Source organism: Typopeltis vanoorti, chromosome 9, assembly GCF_054136105.1.
Source record: "Typopeltis vanoorti isolate ZY-2024b chromosome 9, IOZ_Tvanoo_1.0, whole genome shotgun sequence".
Classification (NCBI taxonomy): domain Eukaryota; kingdom Metazoa; phylum Arthropoda; class Arachnida; order Uropygi; family Thelyphonidae; genus Typopeltis; species Typopeltis vanoorti.
The window spans coordinates 19339677-19360973 of NC_143557.1; the positions used below are offsets into that span (position 1 = coordinate 19339677).

At 35.0% G+C, this 21297-nt stretch overlaps 1 protein-coding gene across 3 annotated transcripts in view; it reads right to left on the reverse strand.

The window, feature by feature from the left end:
• LOC150102911 (DNA-directed RNA polymerase III subunit RPC5-like) overlaps positions 1–21297 on the reverse strand; it is a 459314-nt gene that overhangs the window by 16224 nt on the left and 421793 nt on the right. For 2 of the 3 annotated variants that reach the window (XM_090397865.1, XM_090397864.1), the window contains one exon: positions 11624–11749. The exons of the other annotated variant lie outside the window; for it this stretch is intronic. In XM_090397865.1, the coding sequence (XP_090253991.1) occupies positions 11624–11749 (126 nt within the window). The remainder of the gene's footprint in view (positions 1–11623; positions 11750–21297) is intronic. 3 annotated transcript variants of the gene reach the window in all.

Here is a 21297-nt window from a genome sequence, read left to right on the forward strand (position 1 = left end):
TAAAATTTTAATGTATAGCTTTTACAGTCAGGTTAGAAATAAAATAGGTGATTAAAGACTGGAAACTATAAATACAAGGTTCTCAGGAAAATTACAAACATAAACAGATGAAATGGCAGAAACATACTAAAATGAAGATAGTGGGAAAGATCGTGACATTAATAATATTTAATTATTATGTATAAGAAGAAATAGTCTTATTTCTGATATGAATCACAAGGAGAAAACACCAAGTAAAAACTAATTATTCAACAAGTTTTCCATACTCAGTGGCATAGGTCATCAGGAATAGAATATTTTAATTTGAAAAAAAAAAAAAAAAAAAAAACTTATATTCACAGACTGATTCCTAAAACATAAAGTGCTATACGTAGAGTTGGTGCTGACTTAGAGTTAGAAACCGATAGTGCACATTGTGCTGAGATTTCAAAACAAGTGGCTCATTATTGAGCTGAGCTATCACAATGTACCTGTGTTGAACAATGTGTCCTTCCAGCCACTTCTTTGAATTTGCTAACACAGTAGTTGAATTCAACATATGCATTTTTGCGAGTTGTCAAAGTACTTAATGCTTTTCACTGGTAGTATGAAAAGCTACACAAGATTTGCACACTAACCTTTTCTATAAATCTTTAATATGCATCTCCTGTATGGAGACTAGTTATCAGCATGAAGGCAACTTTTAAATTTTACTGCCTTTGTTATTGGCATGAAGTCAACTTCACACCAATGACCAAGTCTCATGATGTAAAATTTGATTTTACAGAAACCTAATTAATGCTATAATAGTGTGGTTTGCTATCTGCTGAAGTTTTTACTGTCTGTCAATTGCATGTTTTGGAGAATGAAACATCTGAGATTATGAGATAGAAAACCCTCCTAGATTATCTTTCCAATGAAAATATTTCATCATTACCAAATGAAATGAGCTATAGAGACAAATGTGTGTGTACGTACACACACCATTATCACAAGTGCATATGTCTACCTACTCACACTATATAATGCAGGAATTCTATAAAAGCCCTTATTCCAGTAATCTACCGTGTTCATAAGTGAATGTTCTCTGGCTGGTTTCCATGTTATGATTAATCAAAAACTCAAAATTCTTGGAGAGAAAATCCTGTCATATTCATATTAGACCAACTAGTTTACTCTCAGCCAAAAATTCTTACAAAGGTGTATCATCATCAACAGGATTTGCACCCAATCTCAATTTAACTGAATTATCATCTTTGTGAGTGATCGCTTCCAGCAAACATTCACAAAGTGTGTGTAAAATAAAATGGAATTGCCCCAAGAGCCTCCATAGGTCAGTCAGTATCAACAATGCTCTGGTTGGAAAGAAATGGTTTTGAATCAGATCAAGAACATGAAGGACCTTTATCAGGGCTGTTCAAGTGAAGGTGATTTAGCCAGCTTCCTACAGAGTTGGCAGGATTTTCTCTCCTGGAAACCTGGGATTTCCATCCCACAAAAACAACACTCTGACCAGAAGAACATATGTAATTTACAAATATAGCAGATAATGTAGACAGGTTTAACCATCTTAACATAAGTAGTAATGGAAGCAGTAATCAGGTTTCTGAGATGCCAAGTTATTTGGTTGTGATAGTCCATTGAGCCTAACATGAAAGGAAGATGAGATGGGATGGAATTGCACTCAGCAAATTATAATAACATGCAAAGGCATGTACAGTGAGGATATGTATTATTATTATTATTTAGGCCTCCAAGGAGTCTTTTGCCTCCTTGGAGGTCTAAATAATAATGTAACAGGTGATAAAAGTCTCAATCTTATCACCTCTCCTTCTTCTATCCACCAAACTCTGCAGTCCACATTCCCTCAGCCGATCCTCATAACTAACATTGTTCACAATATTCAACATGTTCAGACTGATTTGTTTAGATAATAGAAAAGCAAAAATTGGGTCTATGTGGCACATCAATTTATCTGTAAATTGCATTATTAGTTGAAAAGTCCTTATAAATATTTCTCACATCTTACACAGGATTCAAACACTCAAACAAAAGTTTTTGTCTGAATTTAATATGATTTAAAATCAGAATTTTCTAAATAATTGTTTCTTTGTTTTTAAGAGATTGTGTGAGAATGGTAACCTGTCAGTTTGATTTTGTTATAAATATATTTCTAAGTCAATATCAGAGAATGTATCATTTTGTAAGTAATGCTGTGTGTGTGTGTGTGTGTGTGTGTGTGTGTGTGTGTGTGTGTGTGTGTGTGTGTGTGTGTGTGTGTGTGTGTGTGTGTGTGTGTGTGTATACATATATATATATATATATATATATAAACATCATTCTTGCCTGTAACGGTTCTCTTTCCATGGTGATTCATTTTTAGAACCACTATTCAGGGTGATTCTGCATCACTGTCATAACTCTAAAGGCATATTTTACACCTTGAACAAAAAAGGTCCCAACAAACATGAATATGGAAACACTGCATCTGAGATAAAGCCCATTGTAGTAGCAACATGAATTGACAGCCTGTAATGCAGATATAGAGGAAAAATATCAAGAATTCCCTTGAGAACTAGCAAAAGAAACACTGCAAGATGAATGTAGATCATAGCAGGTGATCAAAATAACCTCTGTTGCCAGTTATGCAGCTACTGAGACATCTCACAACTGATCGTCTCACAGGCTTGAAAGTTCTTAGCTGGTGTCTCATGGCAGAGCATACACATTCAGTATATGTTCCTGCAGTTCATCAACATTCCCCCACCTAGGGTACAATATACCAATGATTCAAATGACTTCACACACAAAAAAAAATCCATAATATTTAGGTTAGGTGATCAAGGATGCCACATAGCTGGCACATATTGACCAATCCATCTTTTAGGATGCCTTTGATCAAAATACCCTTGAGCCTCATGACTGAAATGCAGTCAATCATGCATGAACCATGTTTCTCCTCCATGCCAGGGGAATGTTCTTGAGCATATCATGGAAGATGTTTTCTACCAGGTTTTTTCAAGAAGTTATGGTATGCAAAGGTCTCATAAGCCTGTTTACAAAACATATAGCCCTATTAATCTTCCATAAACACATGCCTAAACATTGATGGATAATTTCTACTGATGACTTGAATAACTGCACATGTTATTGTTATTGTAATCGAAACTAACATCTTAAGTGAATATCACCTTGTCTGTGATCAGAACTAGAGAGAGAAATCACTTGTCTTGCATACACTGTTGGAAAAAAAAAAATTGATGATGACACCTGTCAGTAAAAAGTGCTTGAACTTGCTGGAAATAGTACAGATAAAGTTAATTTTCATGCAAGATCCACCATACAACTGCTTGAGAAGATGTCTCTCAAGACACCCTATTTCACTTCAATCCCCTGTGTGCTAGTGCATGGATTTCATGCCAACAGATGCAGTATGTTTCCATAAGTTTCTGGTGTCCTCAAAGTTCTTTACTCCATCCACTCCCTTCATTTCTTGGCGAAGAAATTGTGGCCGACTCACAACCACAGTAATGAAGATGAAAATGTTTGAGAGCATGGAATTCAATGACCAAGGAAAGCATCTCAATAAAGCCAATATGCTTGTGCATTTCTATTGGCATATCCATAATAAAAGTGCACATCAGCTGGGTCAGTAAATATGACCTCACACTGCACTGCAAAATATATATCGTACGAGAAGCACTGAAACAAACAACTAGCATTGCCCAACGTAAACCTATTAGAATGAATGCAACTCTAGACGTGTTGTACATGATTCCAGTTGTTCACAATCATTCGTTTCATCAAGTTGAATCTGTCTGCTTTGCAAGTTATCAGCATTTGCATTACAACTACGCTATTTCAGAAACACGAGGTTATCAGATCTTTCTGTTTAGTTCAAGTGTATACCATGGCTTTAATGTGTGCCATCACCATAACCATTCTCAAGAGGCAAACCAGACATTATAACAGCCCAATACAATCACTACTCCACAGCCATCTTATGATCTGCAACCATCCTCCAAATGAGCCAAGACATCTATATCTGTTTTCCTAAGGGTCTTTTTTGCCATTTCTATTCATAACACTTGCCTTGTGAATATCACACTTTTTATCTCTGCAAGGAACCAACACCATCCCTAACTAGTTTTGTCTATATGAGGGTGGTCTGAAAAGTTCTCGGCCTAACAATGAAAAAACAGATTTATAATTTCAAAATTATTTTTGTTTTTCAACATAATCTCCATTAAGACTAATGCATTTATTCCAGCGATGCTCCAGCACCATTATCCCATCCCTGTAGTAGTTCTCAGTAAGATATGCAAAATACCTCTCTATAGCTGCAATCACCTCTTGATTCGAAGAAAAACGCTGACCAACGAGGAAGAGTTTTAGTTTTGGGAAGAGATAGAAGTCAGAGGGGGCCAAATCTGGGGAATAGGGTGGATGTTCCAACAGTTCATAGTGCAGATCCCTTAATTTTCCCATTGTCAAAACACCTTTGTGGGCAGGTGCATTGTCCTGATAAAAGATGATTTTTTTCCTTCTGCAAACCCAGGTCTTTTCTCATGAATTTTTTCGTCTAGTTGGTTAAAAGATCAGAATAATATTCCCCAGTTATCGTTTTACCCTTTTCAAGATAATTAATAAACAAAATGCCTTTATCATTGCAAAACACTGATGCTATAACCTTTCTTGCTGATGGAACCGACTTTGTCTTTGGCGCTGAACAACTGGCTTCTGTCCACTGTTTTGACTGCTGTTTGGATGATGTGTAATAGTGAATCCAAGTCCTATCCATAGTAATAAATTGATGCACAAAATCAGTTTTATTCTTGTTAAAACGCTCCAAGCACTGTTCCAAGATTTTCATGCGAGTGTGTTTTTGATCTGCTGTGAGCAAGCGCAGCACCCATCTTGCACAAAGCTTTTTCATATGCAATTCATCATGCAAAATATATCCTACACATTCTTTTGAAATGCCTATAGTCTCAGCAATTTCATGTACTTTGACTTGCCGGTCATCCAATATCATATCGTGCACTTGATCAATGATTTCTGCTGTTGTTACACTTTTTGGACGTCCTTCATGTGGATCATCTTCAAGGCTGGTACGGCCACATTTAAACTCGGCAGCCCATTTCTTAATTGTCATAAACAAAGGAGAAGAGTGCCCACAAACCTTCTTTTACAAAGAATTTTATAACCGCACGATACTCAATTTTATCCATTTTAAAGGACAACAATTTTGCTTCAGATAGCTGTATAAAACAAACTACTTGATTAGGTACGGTTAGGTTGCCGATAGTGTTGCCATTTATGTTTGAGGCCGAGAACTTTTCAGACCACCCTCGTATATTCCCAACATTAACAATGCCTCCCCCCTTCCCAAAATTCAATACGTGTAATCACCAGCAGCACTTCCAAACCAAATCTCACATCCACATATGCTAACACTGTTTATGACACCCTTCTGCACAATAGTAGCTTGATTTCATGTGCTGACAAATATTAACACATGTACCTCCACATTCAATCTACTACTGTCAAGAAAGAAATCTGCTCGAACAGTCATGATGTGCAACATGCTCCACTAGGCCAGTACAAAAATGCTGCTGAAGTTCAATTCGTTCATTCCTAACATCACAGCCCTCATACTGCTTTTATGGAGAAGATGAACTTCATTCCACAGAATACTGTATCTTGTATCAATACTGACACACACACACACAAAAAGAATCCATTGTCATCTCCTATCTCTGGAGTACCTCAGAAAAATCTGCATGCATTCTTAAAAGGTATAACAATAACATACAGACCTTCTTCAAGCCTCACCAAAAATTAGCTACCCTGATCAGCTCGCTAAAATATTCCCTCCACAATCTAAACCATCCTGAGATCCACAGTATCCCTCACAACTGCAAACTTACACACCTCAAACAAACTGTTAATATCCATCTAGAACACAAAAACTTTTGCCATCATCTGCACTGCCCTCATTTCAGGATGACAGACCATGTAATGGAAAAAAATCACCAGATCTATAATAAAAAAAAACCCTCCCTCTTATACAGAAATAAATTTAAATCAGAAAAACATTATCTGGAATCTGCCACAGCACTACAACATTCTCAAAATTAAACTAATTCAGCTGAAGCACACTGAAATTGTTTAATGTCAGACCATCAATGAGACCTTTAGCAAGATTCACATTGCTCACAGAAGGTGCCAGTTCAGGCTGTAGGCGTTTGCCTTCTTGCTAGTGTGAGTGCATGCATACATGCATGCCCATGCCCGGTATATTTCTTTGTGAACATCAAGATGCCTTTGCTTATTAATCTAATTAGCTAAATAAATTTAGTTAAAGCATTAGATGTGTTTTCTCCACTAAAGATCAACTTGAGAAATGAACAGATGACATCAATGTCAACATCATATTTAAAAGGAAGACATTAGAAAGAAACCTGACACGACTATCATTCAATAATATATGAACAGAGTTAATTTAAGCTGGTATGGTTACAAAATGGTAGAAAAAATGGTTAGCAAAACAGGTGTGTGATGGTATGATGTGAAGACAAAATCCAGGGAATTATTATTATTAAAGAGACCTCCAGGGCATCAGGGACTCATTGAAGGAGGCCACATACTACATAAATGTGGAGAGTACTACTAATCGCAGCACCCTGAAATAATCTGCTGAAATAATTTATTATACCAAGTAAAATAACTGGCATGGATAGTAAACGTGAATAATTTGATGATGTCGCAGGGAAATCTACTTGTTTTTAAATGGTATATTTGTGGACAGCGAAACTATATCAAAGAAAACCTTCATTTCAGAATCTTGAAGATGAAGTTGTTTAATTTTTTCTTTGAAGTCAAAACTATTTTGACTTCTACAGAAATGCTATAAGTCAAAATGTTCAGGACTAAGATTGTAGTATAGTTTGAAGTTCACAAAATTTTACTGATATTAGAAAAGAAGAGCTTCTCAACACGATGTAACCTTTCTGACAATAGGGCCTTGCTAGCCCTTTGAAAACAATATTCTGATGTAACAATTTCTGATAGGCCTCCAGTAACACTCACCATAAGAATAAGTTGTTCACTACAGACTTGCATATTAGGCATACTATAATTTTTTAAATAATAGCTTCACATATGTAAGAGAAGACTAAATAGAATTTCTTACTCCTATATATTTCACCACCCTCATATATATGTTATGGTTAAAGTGATAAATCCAGTTATTATTAATAATTACCGGTTAAAGTGAATAATTTACGAGAATTAATCACTTTAACCGGTTCAAGTGAATAATTCCTAGAGGAGTCTGGTAAATGTAATAAAAACATGTTTATAGGTATTATATATAGGTTTTCATTCTCAATAGAAATTATAACAGCTTAGGTTAGGTTATAATGAAAAAAGTAAGGAAAGTACTTCTTTTGCGCTCAATGAAATCAGAAATCATTATAAACTAACCTAACCTAACATAAACTAACCTGGATTTCGCATACCGAACCAGGGTGTAGTCATAGTTTGTCGTGGGCAGATTAATGGGGATGAAAGATAAACGTTGTTGTGGGCAGATGAATGGGAAAAATAGATAAATGTCATTGCTGTACCTCTTTCCTCATCAATGGAGGAAAAACACTGATCAGTTCCTCTCTGGTTTATCTATTATCCCCCATTCATCTGCCCACACAACTTTTATTTGTTATCCCCATTTATCTGCCCGCAATCATTAAGCTCGACCAACAACAACGTTTATCTTTCATCCCCATTAATATGCCCACAACAAACTACGACTACATCCTGGTTCGACATGCGAAATCCAGGTTAGGTTAGGTTATAATGATTTCTGATTTCATTGAGTGCAAAAGAAGTACTTTCCTTACTTTTTTCATTATAAACTAACCTAACCAATAAAGTTTGGATTAGTTTAGGTTAGGTTAGTTTATAATGATTTCCAACTGATAAAGGTTAGGTTAGTTTATAATGATTTCATTGAGTGCAAAAAAAGTACTTTCCTTACTTTTTTCATTATAAACTAACCTAACCTAAGCTGTTATAATTTCTATTGAGAATGAAAACCTATAAACATGTTTTTATTACATTTACCAGACTCCTCTAGAAATTATTCACTTTAACCGGTAATTATTAATAATAACCGGATTTATCACTTTAACCATAACATAAACATATATAAAGTCCGGAAAGGGAAGATAATAAGGTGCCAAAAGAAAAGTTATTCAGTTATTATTTATAGCCTACATTTAAATTATAAACCAGGTGCAAAATAAGATTACAGTCTCCAGTGGATCACAATAGATAATTACTACATGGATCACAATATGCACAAAGGTAACATCAGTTTTGATATCATCAAAATTAAAAACTAGCGATTTAAAACTCAGGTTTTTATTTATTTATTTATATTAAAATTAAATTTTTTTACATGTTATGTACTTAAATAAATTGTTTAGAGACTCTTTAAACTGAATATCTTCTGGAACAAATATCATATGGAAAATTGCAATAAAAGAAGATGTACGGTGGTATCTAAATAGAATGGAAAAGTTACCAAAAACTACCTGTTTGATGCAAGACAGTAAAACGACCCTGAAAATACCAGGATTTCGATAGATTGATTCAGTAAGCAATGTGTTATAAAACAGAAATATAAGAAAAGACGTTATTGAAGACTTGACATATAATCGATTAATTTAGAAGGAAATTGTCAATAAGAATACCTCTTCTTAACTGAACACTGTTCAAACAAACAGCACAGCATGGACACAGGAAGAAGAAGAAAGATGAATTAAAGTTCATAAGCCTACAGCGGATGTAAATGTACTGGTTGCTAAACCTATAGAAAAGGAATTAGTAATTGGTAATACTAATCTTTTGGCAATGACAATTTTGATTTGGACTGAAGATGAAGAATCATTAATTCATCGTTATATAAAATTATATAATAATTATAGCTATAAGAATTGAATAATATAAGCACGTAAACACAAGAAAGATATTTAATTAACCAAATATTTCGGTTTGGAAATAGCAGACCATCTTCAGCGGCATTACAAGAACAGTTTTTTAAAAAAAAATACAAGGTAGAATACTAACAATAGATCATTTAAAAATAGAACAAGCTGCGTGATGTTATATCACTAAGTATTAAAGGGAATATTTTTAAGCAGAGACATGACTGAAATAAAGATATTAATAATATTAAATAACATAAAATTAATATGAATTAATGAGTTATCCTGATTAGACTTTCCCAGATTTTTGATATAGATATACAGTCATTCCGATTCAGGTTAGGATGATGAAGTAAGGCCTCTACACTTTCTTTGAATAAACGTTCAAATTTATAACGGGATCTATGTAAGAGGCGAGTTTTTGACCAAAGGATGTTGTGGTTAGTTTCAATCCCGTGCTGAGCCAATCCAGATTTTTCAGGTTTGTTGTGATGAATGGAGGATTGATGTTCTTGGATTCTTTTTTCAAGAGAACGTCCAGTTTGTCCAAAATAGGAGAGATCACAGTTGCAGGGAATTTGATAAACTCCAGGAAGAGACATAGTTGAGCATTTGTCTTTAGGAGAAGGAAAATGGGAAGATAATTTGTTAATAGGTGAATACGTAGCTGTTAATTCATATTTCTTCAGAATTCTTGCGATAGGTTCTGAAATCCCGGAGATGTATGGAATTGGAACTCGACGTATTGAATCTTTGTTGTTTTGTGGTGGATTATAAGAATCGAGAATATGTTGAGTACTTTTTTCGGTAAAGCCATTGAATTTCATGTGTTGTTGGATAGTAGAAAGTTCTTTCTGTATAAAATTAGAAGTAGAACAATTAGTTTTGGCTCTTCTAATTAGATATTTTATGGTCTTCCTAAAATACATAAGATTGACTTTCCTCTTCGTCCAATAGTAGATTGTATTGATTCTCCTACTTACTGTATAGCCAAATATCTAGCTAAAATATTGAAATCTCACATGGACAACTCTAGTTCCTTTCTAAAAAACTCCTCAGATTTCTTAGAAAAATTGAAAAATGTCTCATTGCAATGTACAGATTTTATGGTGAGCTTTGATATAGAATCTTTATATACAAATGTACCTTTCAAGGAGACTTTCATATTACTTGCTGACATCTTTCCAGAAGACATTATAAAACTATTCGATTTCATAATACACTCTGGATATTTCTTATGCCAAAACAAATTTTACAGCCAAGTAGAAGGAACGGCCATGGGAAGTCCTCTCTCTCCTGCTTTAGCCAACTTTTATTTAGAACATCTAGAAAAAGTCCTCTTCTCATCTATTTTCCCTCAACCATCCTTTTGGGCAAGATATATAGATGACATCTTTACTGTATGGCCGCACAACAAAGACTCCTTACCTTCTTTTTTAAACAGTATCAATTCCTTACCATCATCGTATAAAGTTTACTATGGAAATGGAAGAAAACAAACATTTATCTTTTTTAGACATTCTCCTCATCCTGTCACCTTTAAATACTCTTACAACTACAGTTTACAGGAAACCAACGTTCACAGGTCGGTATATTTTTAAAGAATCGGCCCATTATTCTTTTCAAAAAACAGGAATCATAAAATGTCTAATCAGAAGAGCCCAAACTAATTGTTCTACTTCTAATTTTATACAGAAAGAACTTTCTACTATCCAACAACACATGAAACTCAATAGCTTTTCTGAAAAAAGTACTCAACATATTCTCGATTCTTATAATCCACCACAAAACAACAAAGATTCAATACGTCGAGTTCCAATTCCATACATCTCCGGGATTTCAGGACCTATCGCAAGAATTCTGAAGAAATATGAATTAACAGCTACGTATTCACCTATTAACAAATTATCTTCCCATTTTCCTTCTCCTAAAGACAAATGCTCAACTATGTCTCTTCCTGGAGTTTATCAAATTCCCTGCAACTGTGATCTCTCCTATTTTGGACAAACTGGACGTTCTCTTGAAAAAAGAATCCAAGAACATCAATCCTCCATTCATCACAACAAACCTGAAAAATCTGGATTGGCTCAGCACGGGATTGAAACTAACCACAACATCCTTTGGTCAAAAACTCGCCTCTTACATAGATCCCGTTATAAATTTGAACGTTTATTCAAAGAAAGTGTAGAGGTCTTACTTCATCATCCTAACCTGAATTGGAATGACTGTATATCTATATCAAAAATCTGGGAAAGTCTAATTAGGATAACTCATTAATTTATATTAATTTTATGTTATTTAATATTATTAATTAATATCTTTATTTCAATTATATCTCTGCTTAAAAATATTCCCTTTAATACTTAGTGATATAACATCACGCTGCTTGTTCTATTTTTAAATGATCTATTGTTAGTATTCCACCTTGTATTTTTTTTAAAAAACTGTTCTTGTAGTGCCACTGAAGATGGTCTGCTATTTCCAGACCGAAATATTTGGTTAATTAAATATCTTTCTTGTGTTTACATGCTTATATTATTCAGTCTTTATGTCACAAGTATCCTTAAAACATCAAGCTATAAGAATTATAAATAATAAAACTATTACATTATACATCAGAAAATAATTTAATCTGGTCATCATTAATTTACCTCTAGAAGTCGAATGCAATCCCCTTCTGAAAAGCTCTCATTAAGTTCATCTTCAATTTTCTTTTGAAATAGTCCTATTCTAGTTCTGGCAGTTTTTGTAAATAGATCCATTAAGGCATCCCTGAACTATAAGTAGCACATCAGAAAACTGTTTTGTTTTATTTATTACATTATTTTAATATAATATTTACATTTATCGAATAAAATTTTAAGATGATTTTGATTTTATTGATTATTTTCTAAAATTAAGCTAAATAAATCTAAAACTTGAAATCGCCTTCAATGTTTATTGTGAACTAGGTATATTATCTTTAGAACTAAGGTGTAAAAAAATATGTCAACCCCAATTCCTATATGTGTATTTGTATAGTACAACTGTTGTAAGTCATTACTCTTATGAGTAGATTCAGATGCCTTTTAATAAAATTTTAATCAAATAAAGAATCCACCCCTCCCGTATTTGGGTGAACTTACTGTTAATTTTCTCTATTTATACCCCACTCTTCTCAGGTTTGGATATTAACAGCAATGTCTCCCATTATGTCACCCCACTTGCAATCTGATCCCTATGCTTGTGAACAATGCTCACAAATGCTCACATTTGACTTTGTACATAGCTCTGCAGTTTGGTAATCAAGGCTGGTTCAAAAAATAAAATAGTAATAAATGAATTTCTTTATTCTTTAGCATTCACAATTTAATAACAATATGTCAATCAAATTACTGTTGACTCTCACTATAGCAAATCTGTAGTGACCAAAGGAACAGGCTGTTAAAGTGGAAGGTACTAAAGTGTGTTTCTTTAGAAAAATAGTGATGCTATGGGCATTTAGCCAGGACTTCTTGATAGTCTTATAGTGTGATAACTAAAGAGTTTAGGATAACAGTGTGTGCTAAAGCAATACATGACCGTGTTGTTAAACATAATGGATGACAAACTTGCTATTAGTTAATTTATTACATTGATATTAAATGCTATACCATTCTCTTTTCCAATTAGTAACATTTTAGTTTTGCAAAAACAGATAAAGCCCACAGGAACAATTTGTTATAATGGATAGTCTATAGTCAATTTTCTTTTGAAAACAATCATGCTCTGGGAACTCAAGGTTGGGATTTTTTTTATAGTTTGGTATAACAATGTTTGCTATTGCAAGAGTTGATTGTATATCACAATTAAGAGCAATTATATTATTTCTATTCATATTTTGACTTACTGCATAAGCATACAATAAATGTTTTCTGGACAAGTGTTCCCACGACTAAATTTTTTTCATATTAATAGAGAAGCTGAGTTCACCACAAGTTGTCCAAGTATCACGTAATGTAAAACACACTTTGATGGAAGTATAATAACAAATTATAACGAGAATCGCTTTCCAGAACGAGTACCCAATGGTTAAAAACAAGAACTATTATTATTATTATTACTGCAGGGGCACCTTCATAGAGTCCCAAGACTCACTGCAGGAGACTCGAAACCATCAACACAATTGATGTTGTGTTGACGGTTTTGAATCCTAACATAAATACATTTGTGGGATTGGATGGGATATCGGCTCATGTTTTACAAGAATGTGCAGGGGAACTGGTGATATCTTTGACAAAGCTGTTTAATTTAAATCTCAGCTGTAGAAAAATCCCAAGAGAGTGGATAGAGGACAAAATAGTTCCTTTGCATGGAGGAAATTTTATGTCTGTGGTGGCAAATTGTGGGCCTATCAGTGAAATCCTTCGAGGAAGCCCACAAGCTAAAGAAGGAAGATGTAGGCACTCTTGGGGAAAGAGACATCAGGTCTTGACTTGGAAGATTGTAAAAAATGAGAAATATCCTGTCAAGAAGGGATATATGTGGAAGGATGTTAATAATACATGGGAGATAGTTAAGGGGCATCTAGAGGAAGCGATATTAAATTGTATACCTTGCAACACGCTAGTCACCTTATGACTAATGTGTCATAAGAAGGGTTAATCATGTAGGTTAATAAATACTGTCAATAACAGTATCTCTACTTGGATGATATGCCCTTGAAAATGATCACTGCATAGTTCAACAATTTCATCTGCCTATGTTACCTCTCTACCACCTGCACTCATTAAAGTTATCCTTCCATAGTAATAATTTTTCCTCCTACTTGCCACATAACAAAAAACAATAATGTCATTAAATATGAGCTGCAGAAAAAGAAAATACTGTGGAGAGTATTTAAGGTGAAAGGTAACCAATAAACTCATGAACAGTACAAGGATCAGGCAAGAAAAGTAACCAGTATGGTAATGAAGGTAAAATCAGATTATGAGAAGAAACCATCTAAGCAGGCCAAAGAAAATCCCAAAGAGTTTTTTCACGATTTGCAAGTAAGAAAAAGAATGACTATGGAAGAATAACCTTAATAAGCACTGATGTTCACAAGGTGACAGAAGCAGATAAAATAGTTGAGCTACTGAGTGACCACTTTGCAAGGGTCACTTGTATTTGGGAGATTCTAAGACTACAGTCTTAGAATCTCCCAAATACAAGGGAATTATTTTTACCTCTTTCCATTCCCTTGGAACTCTACCAGAGCTGAGAATTAAATTAAACTGCCTAGTCAGAGGCAATGCCACATTCCCTTTCACATTTTTGCAAAACGCAAGATGATATCCCACAAATGTATTCATGTTAGGATTCTGCAATATCCTAAGAACCTCCAATTCATTCATTCACCTCTCTTCCTACATGTCTCTTTTACATATATCACAGCATTAACACAACATGTACAGGGTGTTCGGGATAAATTTGACAGTTTCGTAAGGAAAAAGAAAATCTTCTTTGTATCTATTAAATTTAATGAATTGACAAAAAAACATTACAGGCAGAGTTAATTACAATACTATCAACAAGATTTACTCAAAATAACCACCATTAGCATCGATCACAGCTTCAATTCTGCTTCGGAACCTCGAACAAGCTGATGCTACAGTCTCCCTGGGAAGGGCCGCAAAAACTGTTTTAATTTTATCCATTAACTGGGCTTTTGTATTACTGGAAGTGCGATTGGTGTCTTTTTCAACTGCGCCCCATACAAAATAATCCATGGGGTTAAGGTCTGGGGAGTTTGGAGGCCAAACATTTGGACTGGTGAAGTCGTAGAAATTTTCAGACAACCATTTTTGACTTTTCCCAGAGGTGTGGCAAGGGGCCGAATCCTGCTGCCATACATACGGCCTACCATTGGCTACCCTTGTTATCCAGGGCTTGACTACAGTTAGCAACTCCACGAACAAAGCCCGAATTCCAATGCCAGGGTTCTTCAACACCTGTTCCTGCAGATTTGCGAGGAATTCTGCTGTACGAACGCAATCAGATCGTCTGCTAGGGATCTTTCTTCTTGCTACATCCTCGTAGTCACCATTGCAAGTCTCTAGTTCATGCCTGATTGTTTTTACTGTATTCAGGGAGCATTGGGCAGCAGTCGTAATATCCTTATTTTGATGGCGGGCACGAATCATCATGATACAAGTTATTCTCTTCCATGATTCAGGTGGGTTCCAGCTATCCATCCTTTCTGACATCTTGTATATGAACGAAGAAGGGTCCAAACTTTTAAATGAAGAGAAGTGTGTGTTAATACATGTAACTTACGGAAAAATATAATTAATTATAAATATGTCAAATTTATCCCGAACACCCTGTATATATAAATGCTGTGATATATGTAAAAAAGACATGTAGGAAGAGAGATGAATGCATTGGAGGTTCTTAGAATATTGCAGAATCCTAACATAAATACATTTGTGGGATATCATCTTGCGTTTTGCAGAAATGTGAAAGGGAATTTGGCATTGCCTCTGACTAGGCAGTTTAATAATTCTCAGCACTGGTAGAGTTCCAAGGGAATGGAAAGAGGAAAAAATAATTCCCTTGTATTTGGGAGATTCTAAGACTGTAGTAACAAATTACAGACCAATCTTTATCTCAGGAGTGGTGATCAAAGTACTTGAAAAATTAGTCAAAAAGAGAATTGAATAATTTCCTTCATGCTTACATGGTGATCAGAATACATCATGAAAATTATGGAAACAGCTACCATGTTAGAGTAAAAACTTTAGTTTAATATAAACCAAAAAAATACTTAACGTTTCAACTTTCACATTAAGGTCATCATCTAGAGTATACACATATATACAGAGAAGTGGCACTACAATCTACAGGGTATGCTAAAGTTACTGATCAACCGTTAAAACTATTGGCCTGACCTCTGATGGGGGCGGGGGGAAACCTTACTACATCGAAGCTAGAGTCTCATTATTGTTATTATCTATTAGGTTACAAAATTAAATTAAGCTGGAAAGCAACATGTTCACACAAAAAAATTATTTACATAAGTATACATATAAATTACAACAAACCAGTATGGATAGTGGCCAATAAAAGAGGAAAATTTGCTTAGAATCCCAAAGTCAGGGTTTGCTGGAAAACTAAGTGAGCTAAATGTGAACCATCCAAATTCTTTGGATTTTAATGCCACCATTATTGTTAAGATTGGGGTGGTTAATCAAAATTTCACCAGCTTCTTTAAATTTCTGTTCATACCAGATTTTTGTACGATGTAAGGAACAAATACTTTTCAAATCAATTTGGTGTAGGGTGTTAAGAGCGTGATCTGAGAGGCCTGCTTCACCATAATTGTTAAATTTAATGTGTCATTTGTTCTTTTTTAAGGTTAAGAATTGTATATCCAGTTTCCCCAATATAGGGTAAGTTACAGGTGCAATAACCTCCAGGGTGTGCCAATGGGGAGAGAGGATCCTTAGAGGAGTTGAATATGTTTTTTTAATTTTACAGGTGGTTTAAAAGTGGCATTAAGATTATAATGGTGTAGAATTCTATTAAGTTTTTCTGATAAGGTTTTACTGTAATCTATATTATGTTTTGATGAAGTTTTATGAAGAATTTGATTAATAGTATTTTTGCTACAGCCATTATTTATAAATGTATTACTAATAATTTTTAATTCTTGTTTAAGAGCTTGTTCATTAGAGCAAATTGTTATAGCTCTGTTTTTGAGGGTGTTAATGGCTCCAAGTTTTTGCAAAGGGTGGTGATATAAGTTAGCATGTATAGGCTTGTGATAAACAGTGAAGGATAAGACTGCCCGAGAGAAGACGTGTGACCAGTGTATCCAGGAAAGGAAGCAAATTCTGATTTTCAATTTCAATAGTAAATTGTATGAGCTCATGTTGTTTGTTCAGGTGACTAAGCAATGTGTTTAACGTTTGGGGGCCATGTGACCAGATAATGAAGCGTCATCAATATATCTAAGCCAAACTAGATTTTAAAGTAAAGGAATCTAGAGCATGTTGCTCAAAAGCTTCCATAGAAAAGTTAGCAATTGGGTGTGTGTGTGGGGGGGGGAATAGTAGTGAGCCTAATGACCGTACCTTCTTGCTGTAGGTAAAAATTATTTTGCCACATGAAGTAACTGGAACGTGCTATGCGAACAAAGAGAGAGCTGTAACGTCAGGCAGAAATTTGTTCTGTAAGAGAATTATAGTGTCACTGATTGGACATTTGTGAAAAGGACAGAAATGTCAAAACTGACTAATAAATCATTTTGCCGAGATTATGTTTTTAATTTTGTTTATGAAGCGTTGTGTGTTCTTTACATAGGAAGGGAAATGACCTACCACCTCCTTGAGTGTTGATGCTAATTTCTTGGCTAGGTGATAATAGGGCTGTTTATTCCCTCAACTATTGGCAGAAAACGGAATGTTATGTTTGTGCACCTTGGGAACAATATATATTCTGAGAGAACCGGTGTAATGGGGTATTAGTTTTTTTAACAGTGTCTGATGGCCAAGACTTAAGTAATTTCACAGTTTTTTCTTTATCCTTTTAGTCAGATTACAGTTCACAAGTTGATTGGTGCTGTTATCAGAGACTAGTTGATTCATCTGATGAATGTAAGTTGATCTTTGTCTGATTTTGTTATAATTATATCTTGATTAGCTTTTAATGACTCGATTGCTGCTAGTTCTGTTTTTGTAAGATTCCTACACATGGTTTTCTTTTTCTTGTGGTTTAAACCAATAAGAATACAATTTGGTCTGCTAAATCTAAAATTGCCAGCCCATCCTCATTCATTCAAAGGTGGATAAGTAATAGGGTGCACCATGAGAAGGTGAGGATTGGACATAAGGTCAGAAGTCATGGTTGGTTCTCCGCATTCCTTTGTGGAGGTCTCCTCTCAGTTATACAGCTTTGACTCTTAAGTACCCCAAATAAAAATTTGATGTTTAAATTAAATAAAAATTTAATTTAAGTCTCAGCTCTGTTCCACTCACTTGGAACTCTACCAGAGTTCCAAGTGAGTGGAAAGAGGGCAAAATTATTCCTTTGCATAAGGGAGGTTCTAAGACTATAGTAACAAATTATAGACCAATCAGTATTTCAGGCGTGGTGGTAAAAGTACTAGAAAAATTGGTAAACAAAGAGAATTCAAGAATCATTAGATAAAAATATGATACTGTATGAGGGTCAACATGGCTTTGTGAAGGATCGGTCATGCCTTAGTAATTTACTAACTTTTTATAACAGAGTAACAGCTGAGTTGGATAAAGGAAATGGCTACATGATGATTTTGCAAAGGCATTTGACAGAATACCACATGGAACACTGTTATGCAAATTAGAACAAATGAAGATGAATGTGACACTTGTTAAGTGGATAAGAAGATGGCTGCTGGACAGATATCAAAAAGTGGCATATCGAGGAGTAGAATCCAGGTGAAAGCTGGTGACTAGTGTGTCACAAGGTTCAGTGCCAGGACTGCTACTGTTTAATTTGTACATAAAAGATACAGAAATAAACCAAATGGAAATATTCAGTTGTTTGCTGATGAATGAAGTGAATGAAGGTGATGTGGACACTTGGAGGAGGAATTAAATAGGCTGTCAGCATTGGCAAAAGATAATGGATGTCAGTTTAATGTGGAGAAATGTAAAGTTATGTATTTTGGGATAAATAGATTACAAGTTGTTACCACACTGATGGAACTGTATTCCAGGAAATAGATGAAGCTAGGAATTTAATGGTGGTGGTTGACAGAGAGTTGAAGTTTAGAGGGCATATTGCTAAGATAGTTCATAAAATTACTTGGCTACTGAAGAGTACACTAACAAATAAAGATAAGAAAGTTGTTATTCCACTTTATAAGGCCTTGATATGTCCACATCTGGATTACTGTGCTCAGGTCTGGTCTCCTGGTTTTTTTGGGGGATGAAAAAAGTGGTGAAGAGGATTCAGAGGTGAGAACCCAAGATGGTGAGTAGTCATGGAATCCCTATGAGAACAGATTGAGGATGTGTGAGCTGCAGAAGCTGGTTGATAAGCAAAAAAGAGGGTATATGATAGAAACATTTAATTTACTTAAAAGGTTTTATAGGATTGATGCAGGGGAGATGCTTCAGGTCTTGGCTAGAGTTGGGAGAAAAAGAGGTCATCCCTGGAAGTTGAGTAGAAGAGTGGCTAGTAGGGAGGTGAGGACTAGTTTGTTTGGAGAGTTGTGAATGAATGGGTTGCCAGAGTTAGTTGTTAATACTTTGTCTGTTAATGGGTTCAAAGAGAGGTATGACAGATTGAGTAGATAGTTTGGGTCTTTCACTCACTGCAAGAGACCCAAGCTATCCAAACATGGAGTCTTTGTACTCCATTGAGGTGCCCATACAATAATAATAATAAAAAGCAATGAGTTGAGCTGAATATCTCCAAATGCAATGTCACGTTTAATGCCACTTTTCTACATAATAGGATTCATACTGATGACGAATAAAAACGGAGATGGTATATGCCTTCATCTCACATCAGACTTTTTATACGTCTTGATGTAAAGAATTTATAGAGTATCTGTAATTTATAGAATCTGTAATTTATATTACAGAGTTTATAGCCTTTGATAGGTCAAATTCACATATAATCACACAGATTTAGATGGTAGACATCTTTCATTGCCTGGTGAAACCCCACCACCTGCTTTTCATAGGTATGAAGCGGCTACTACCATGTTTTATCTCCAGAGTAGGGTCTCCAGTTTCTGCACCACTTGAAGGTCGAGCAGTAAAACAGTTTTCCGCAAGCTGGCTACCAGATACTACATGGGACCGAACTGGATGTTAACGCATCTGTTGGAGGCTTCCCAATTAGCTAGCAAAAAATTCTGCTGCTGCTTACTTTCCAGGTCATTCCTGAAGGGAGACTGAATTAGTAGTATGGGGGGTGGGGGGCTATCCAAGGCTACACTTGGATTAAAGTCTGCGAACTACCTGTGTGTGAGTTATGCACCACAAGTCCCTCACCCCAGCTGTATGCCCCTGCTTTTTATGTTTCCTGAATCAGCACCTATGACATGAAAGAAAATCATACACACACACACACACACACACACACACACACACACACACACACACTAGTGTTTTAACTACGGATTTAAAAAATCTCTCATAAGAATAACAAAAAATAAAACAAAAAAAAATTGGAAAACATAATAAAAATATGCCAAAACCCTTCCAAAATAACACCAAAATTTCTTCCAAAAAAAAACAAAACAACACTTCCACATCTATTTCCACAACATTCAAAGCATTAATACAGACATCAGCAATATATACCACTACTTTTACTAACAGAACCCCAACTGCTATCCTCCGCTGACCACAGCCTACCTCAACTGTCCCAACTACAACCTGCATAATACTGCAAAAAAAGGAAGCGAGAAACACGTGCTTTTGTAAAATATGATATCCCTTGCCAATGGTTACTCAAATTGGAATCCCTGCTTTTCAATCTGCTCTGGCTCAAGATTTCCTTACCTCACTTTACAGCCTTCATCTGTTGTCTTTACTCCTCTAACTCTGAACAAACATGCTCCCTATTTGACCACTTATCACTAAAAATTGATTTCCAAAATGATTACCGAAATTATGAGATTGTCTTCCTAAGGAAATTTAATATCCATAATATAAATTGGCTTCCTTACTCCAACTTCACACATCAAGCCAGAAGGTAAGCTGAATCATTTGGTAGGTTAACTATTTGTGATGCCCTATCTCAAATAGTTAAATTACTAACCAGAATACCGCACAATCCTCATCATTCTTCCAATATTCTGGAATATGCTCTCCCTCCAAATACACTGTGGATATCTGCTCTCCCCTATGGCAACTATGACCACAATCTTATTCAAGTCTCCTTCTCTACAGTTCATCTTTCTCCCAGCAAAGCTCAGCCTCATAACCTATCGCAGGGGTGTTCAACCGGTCGATCAGAGCGATTTTTGGTTGATCTCTTGTGTATTCCTCCTTACTTACAAATTTAATTTTATTTATTTATCATTATTTTGTATTATTTTTAATTCACTCTAAGTGTATTGCTATTGTTTATTTATTTTTCGTTAAAATTATCAAATCAGTAATTTTCTTATAAGTCCAGGTAAATCAATTAATTTGGATCTGTGGAAATCAAACAGCGAGCCAAGTGAATACAATTATAAGCAAAGTGTAAAAACTCAATCATAGCTTAAATATGAAATATTCCAAAGCACATTACATCGATTTCTTACTTAGGTTAAGTCACATTTCAATATTGTTAAAAAATAAGCTTTGTTTATCTCGGTATAGTTTGTATTAGATGTTTT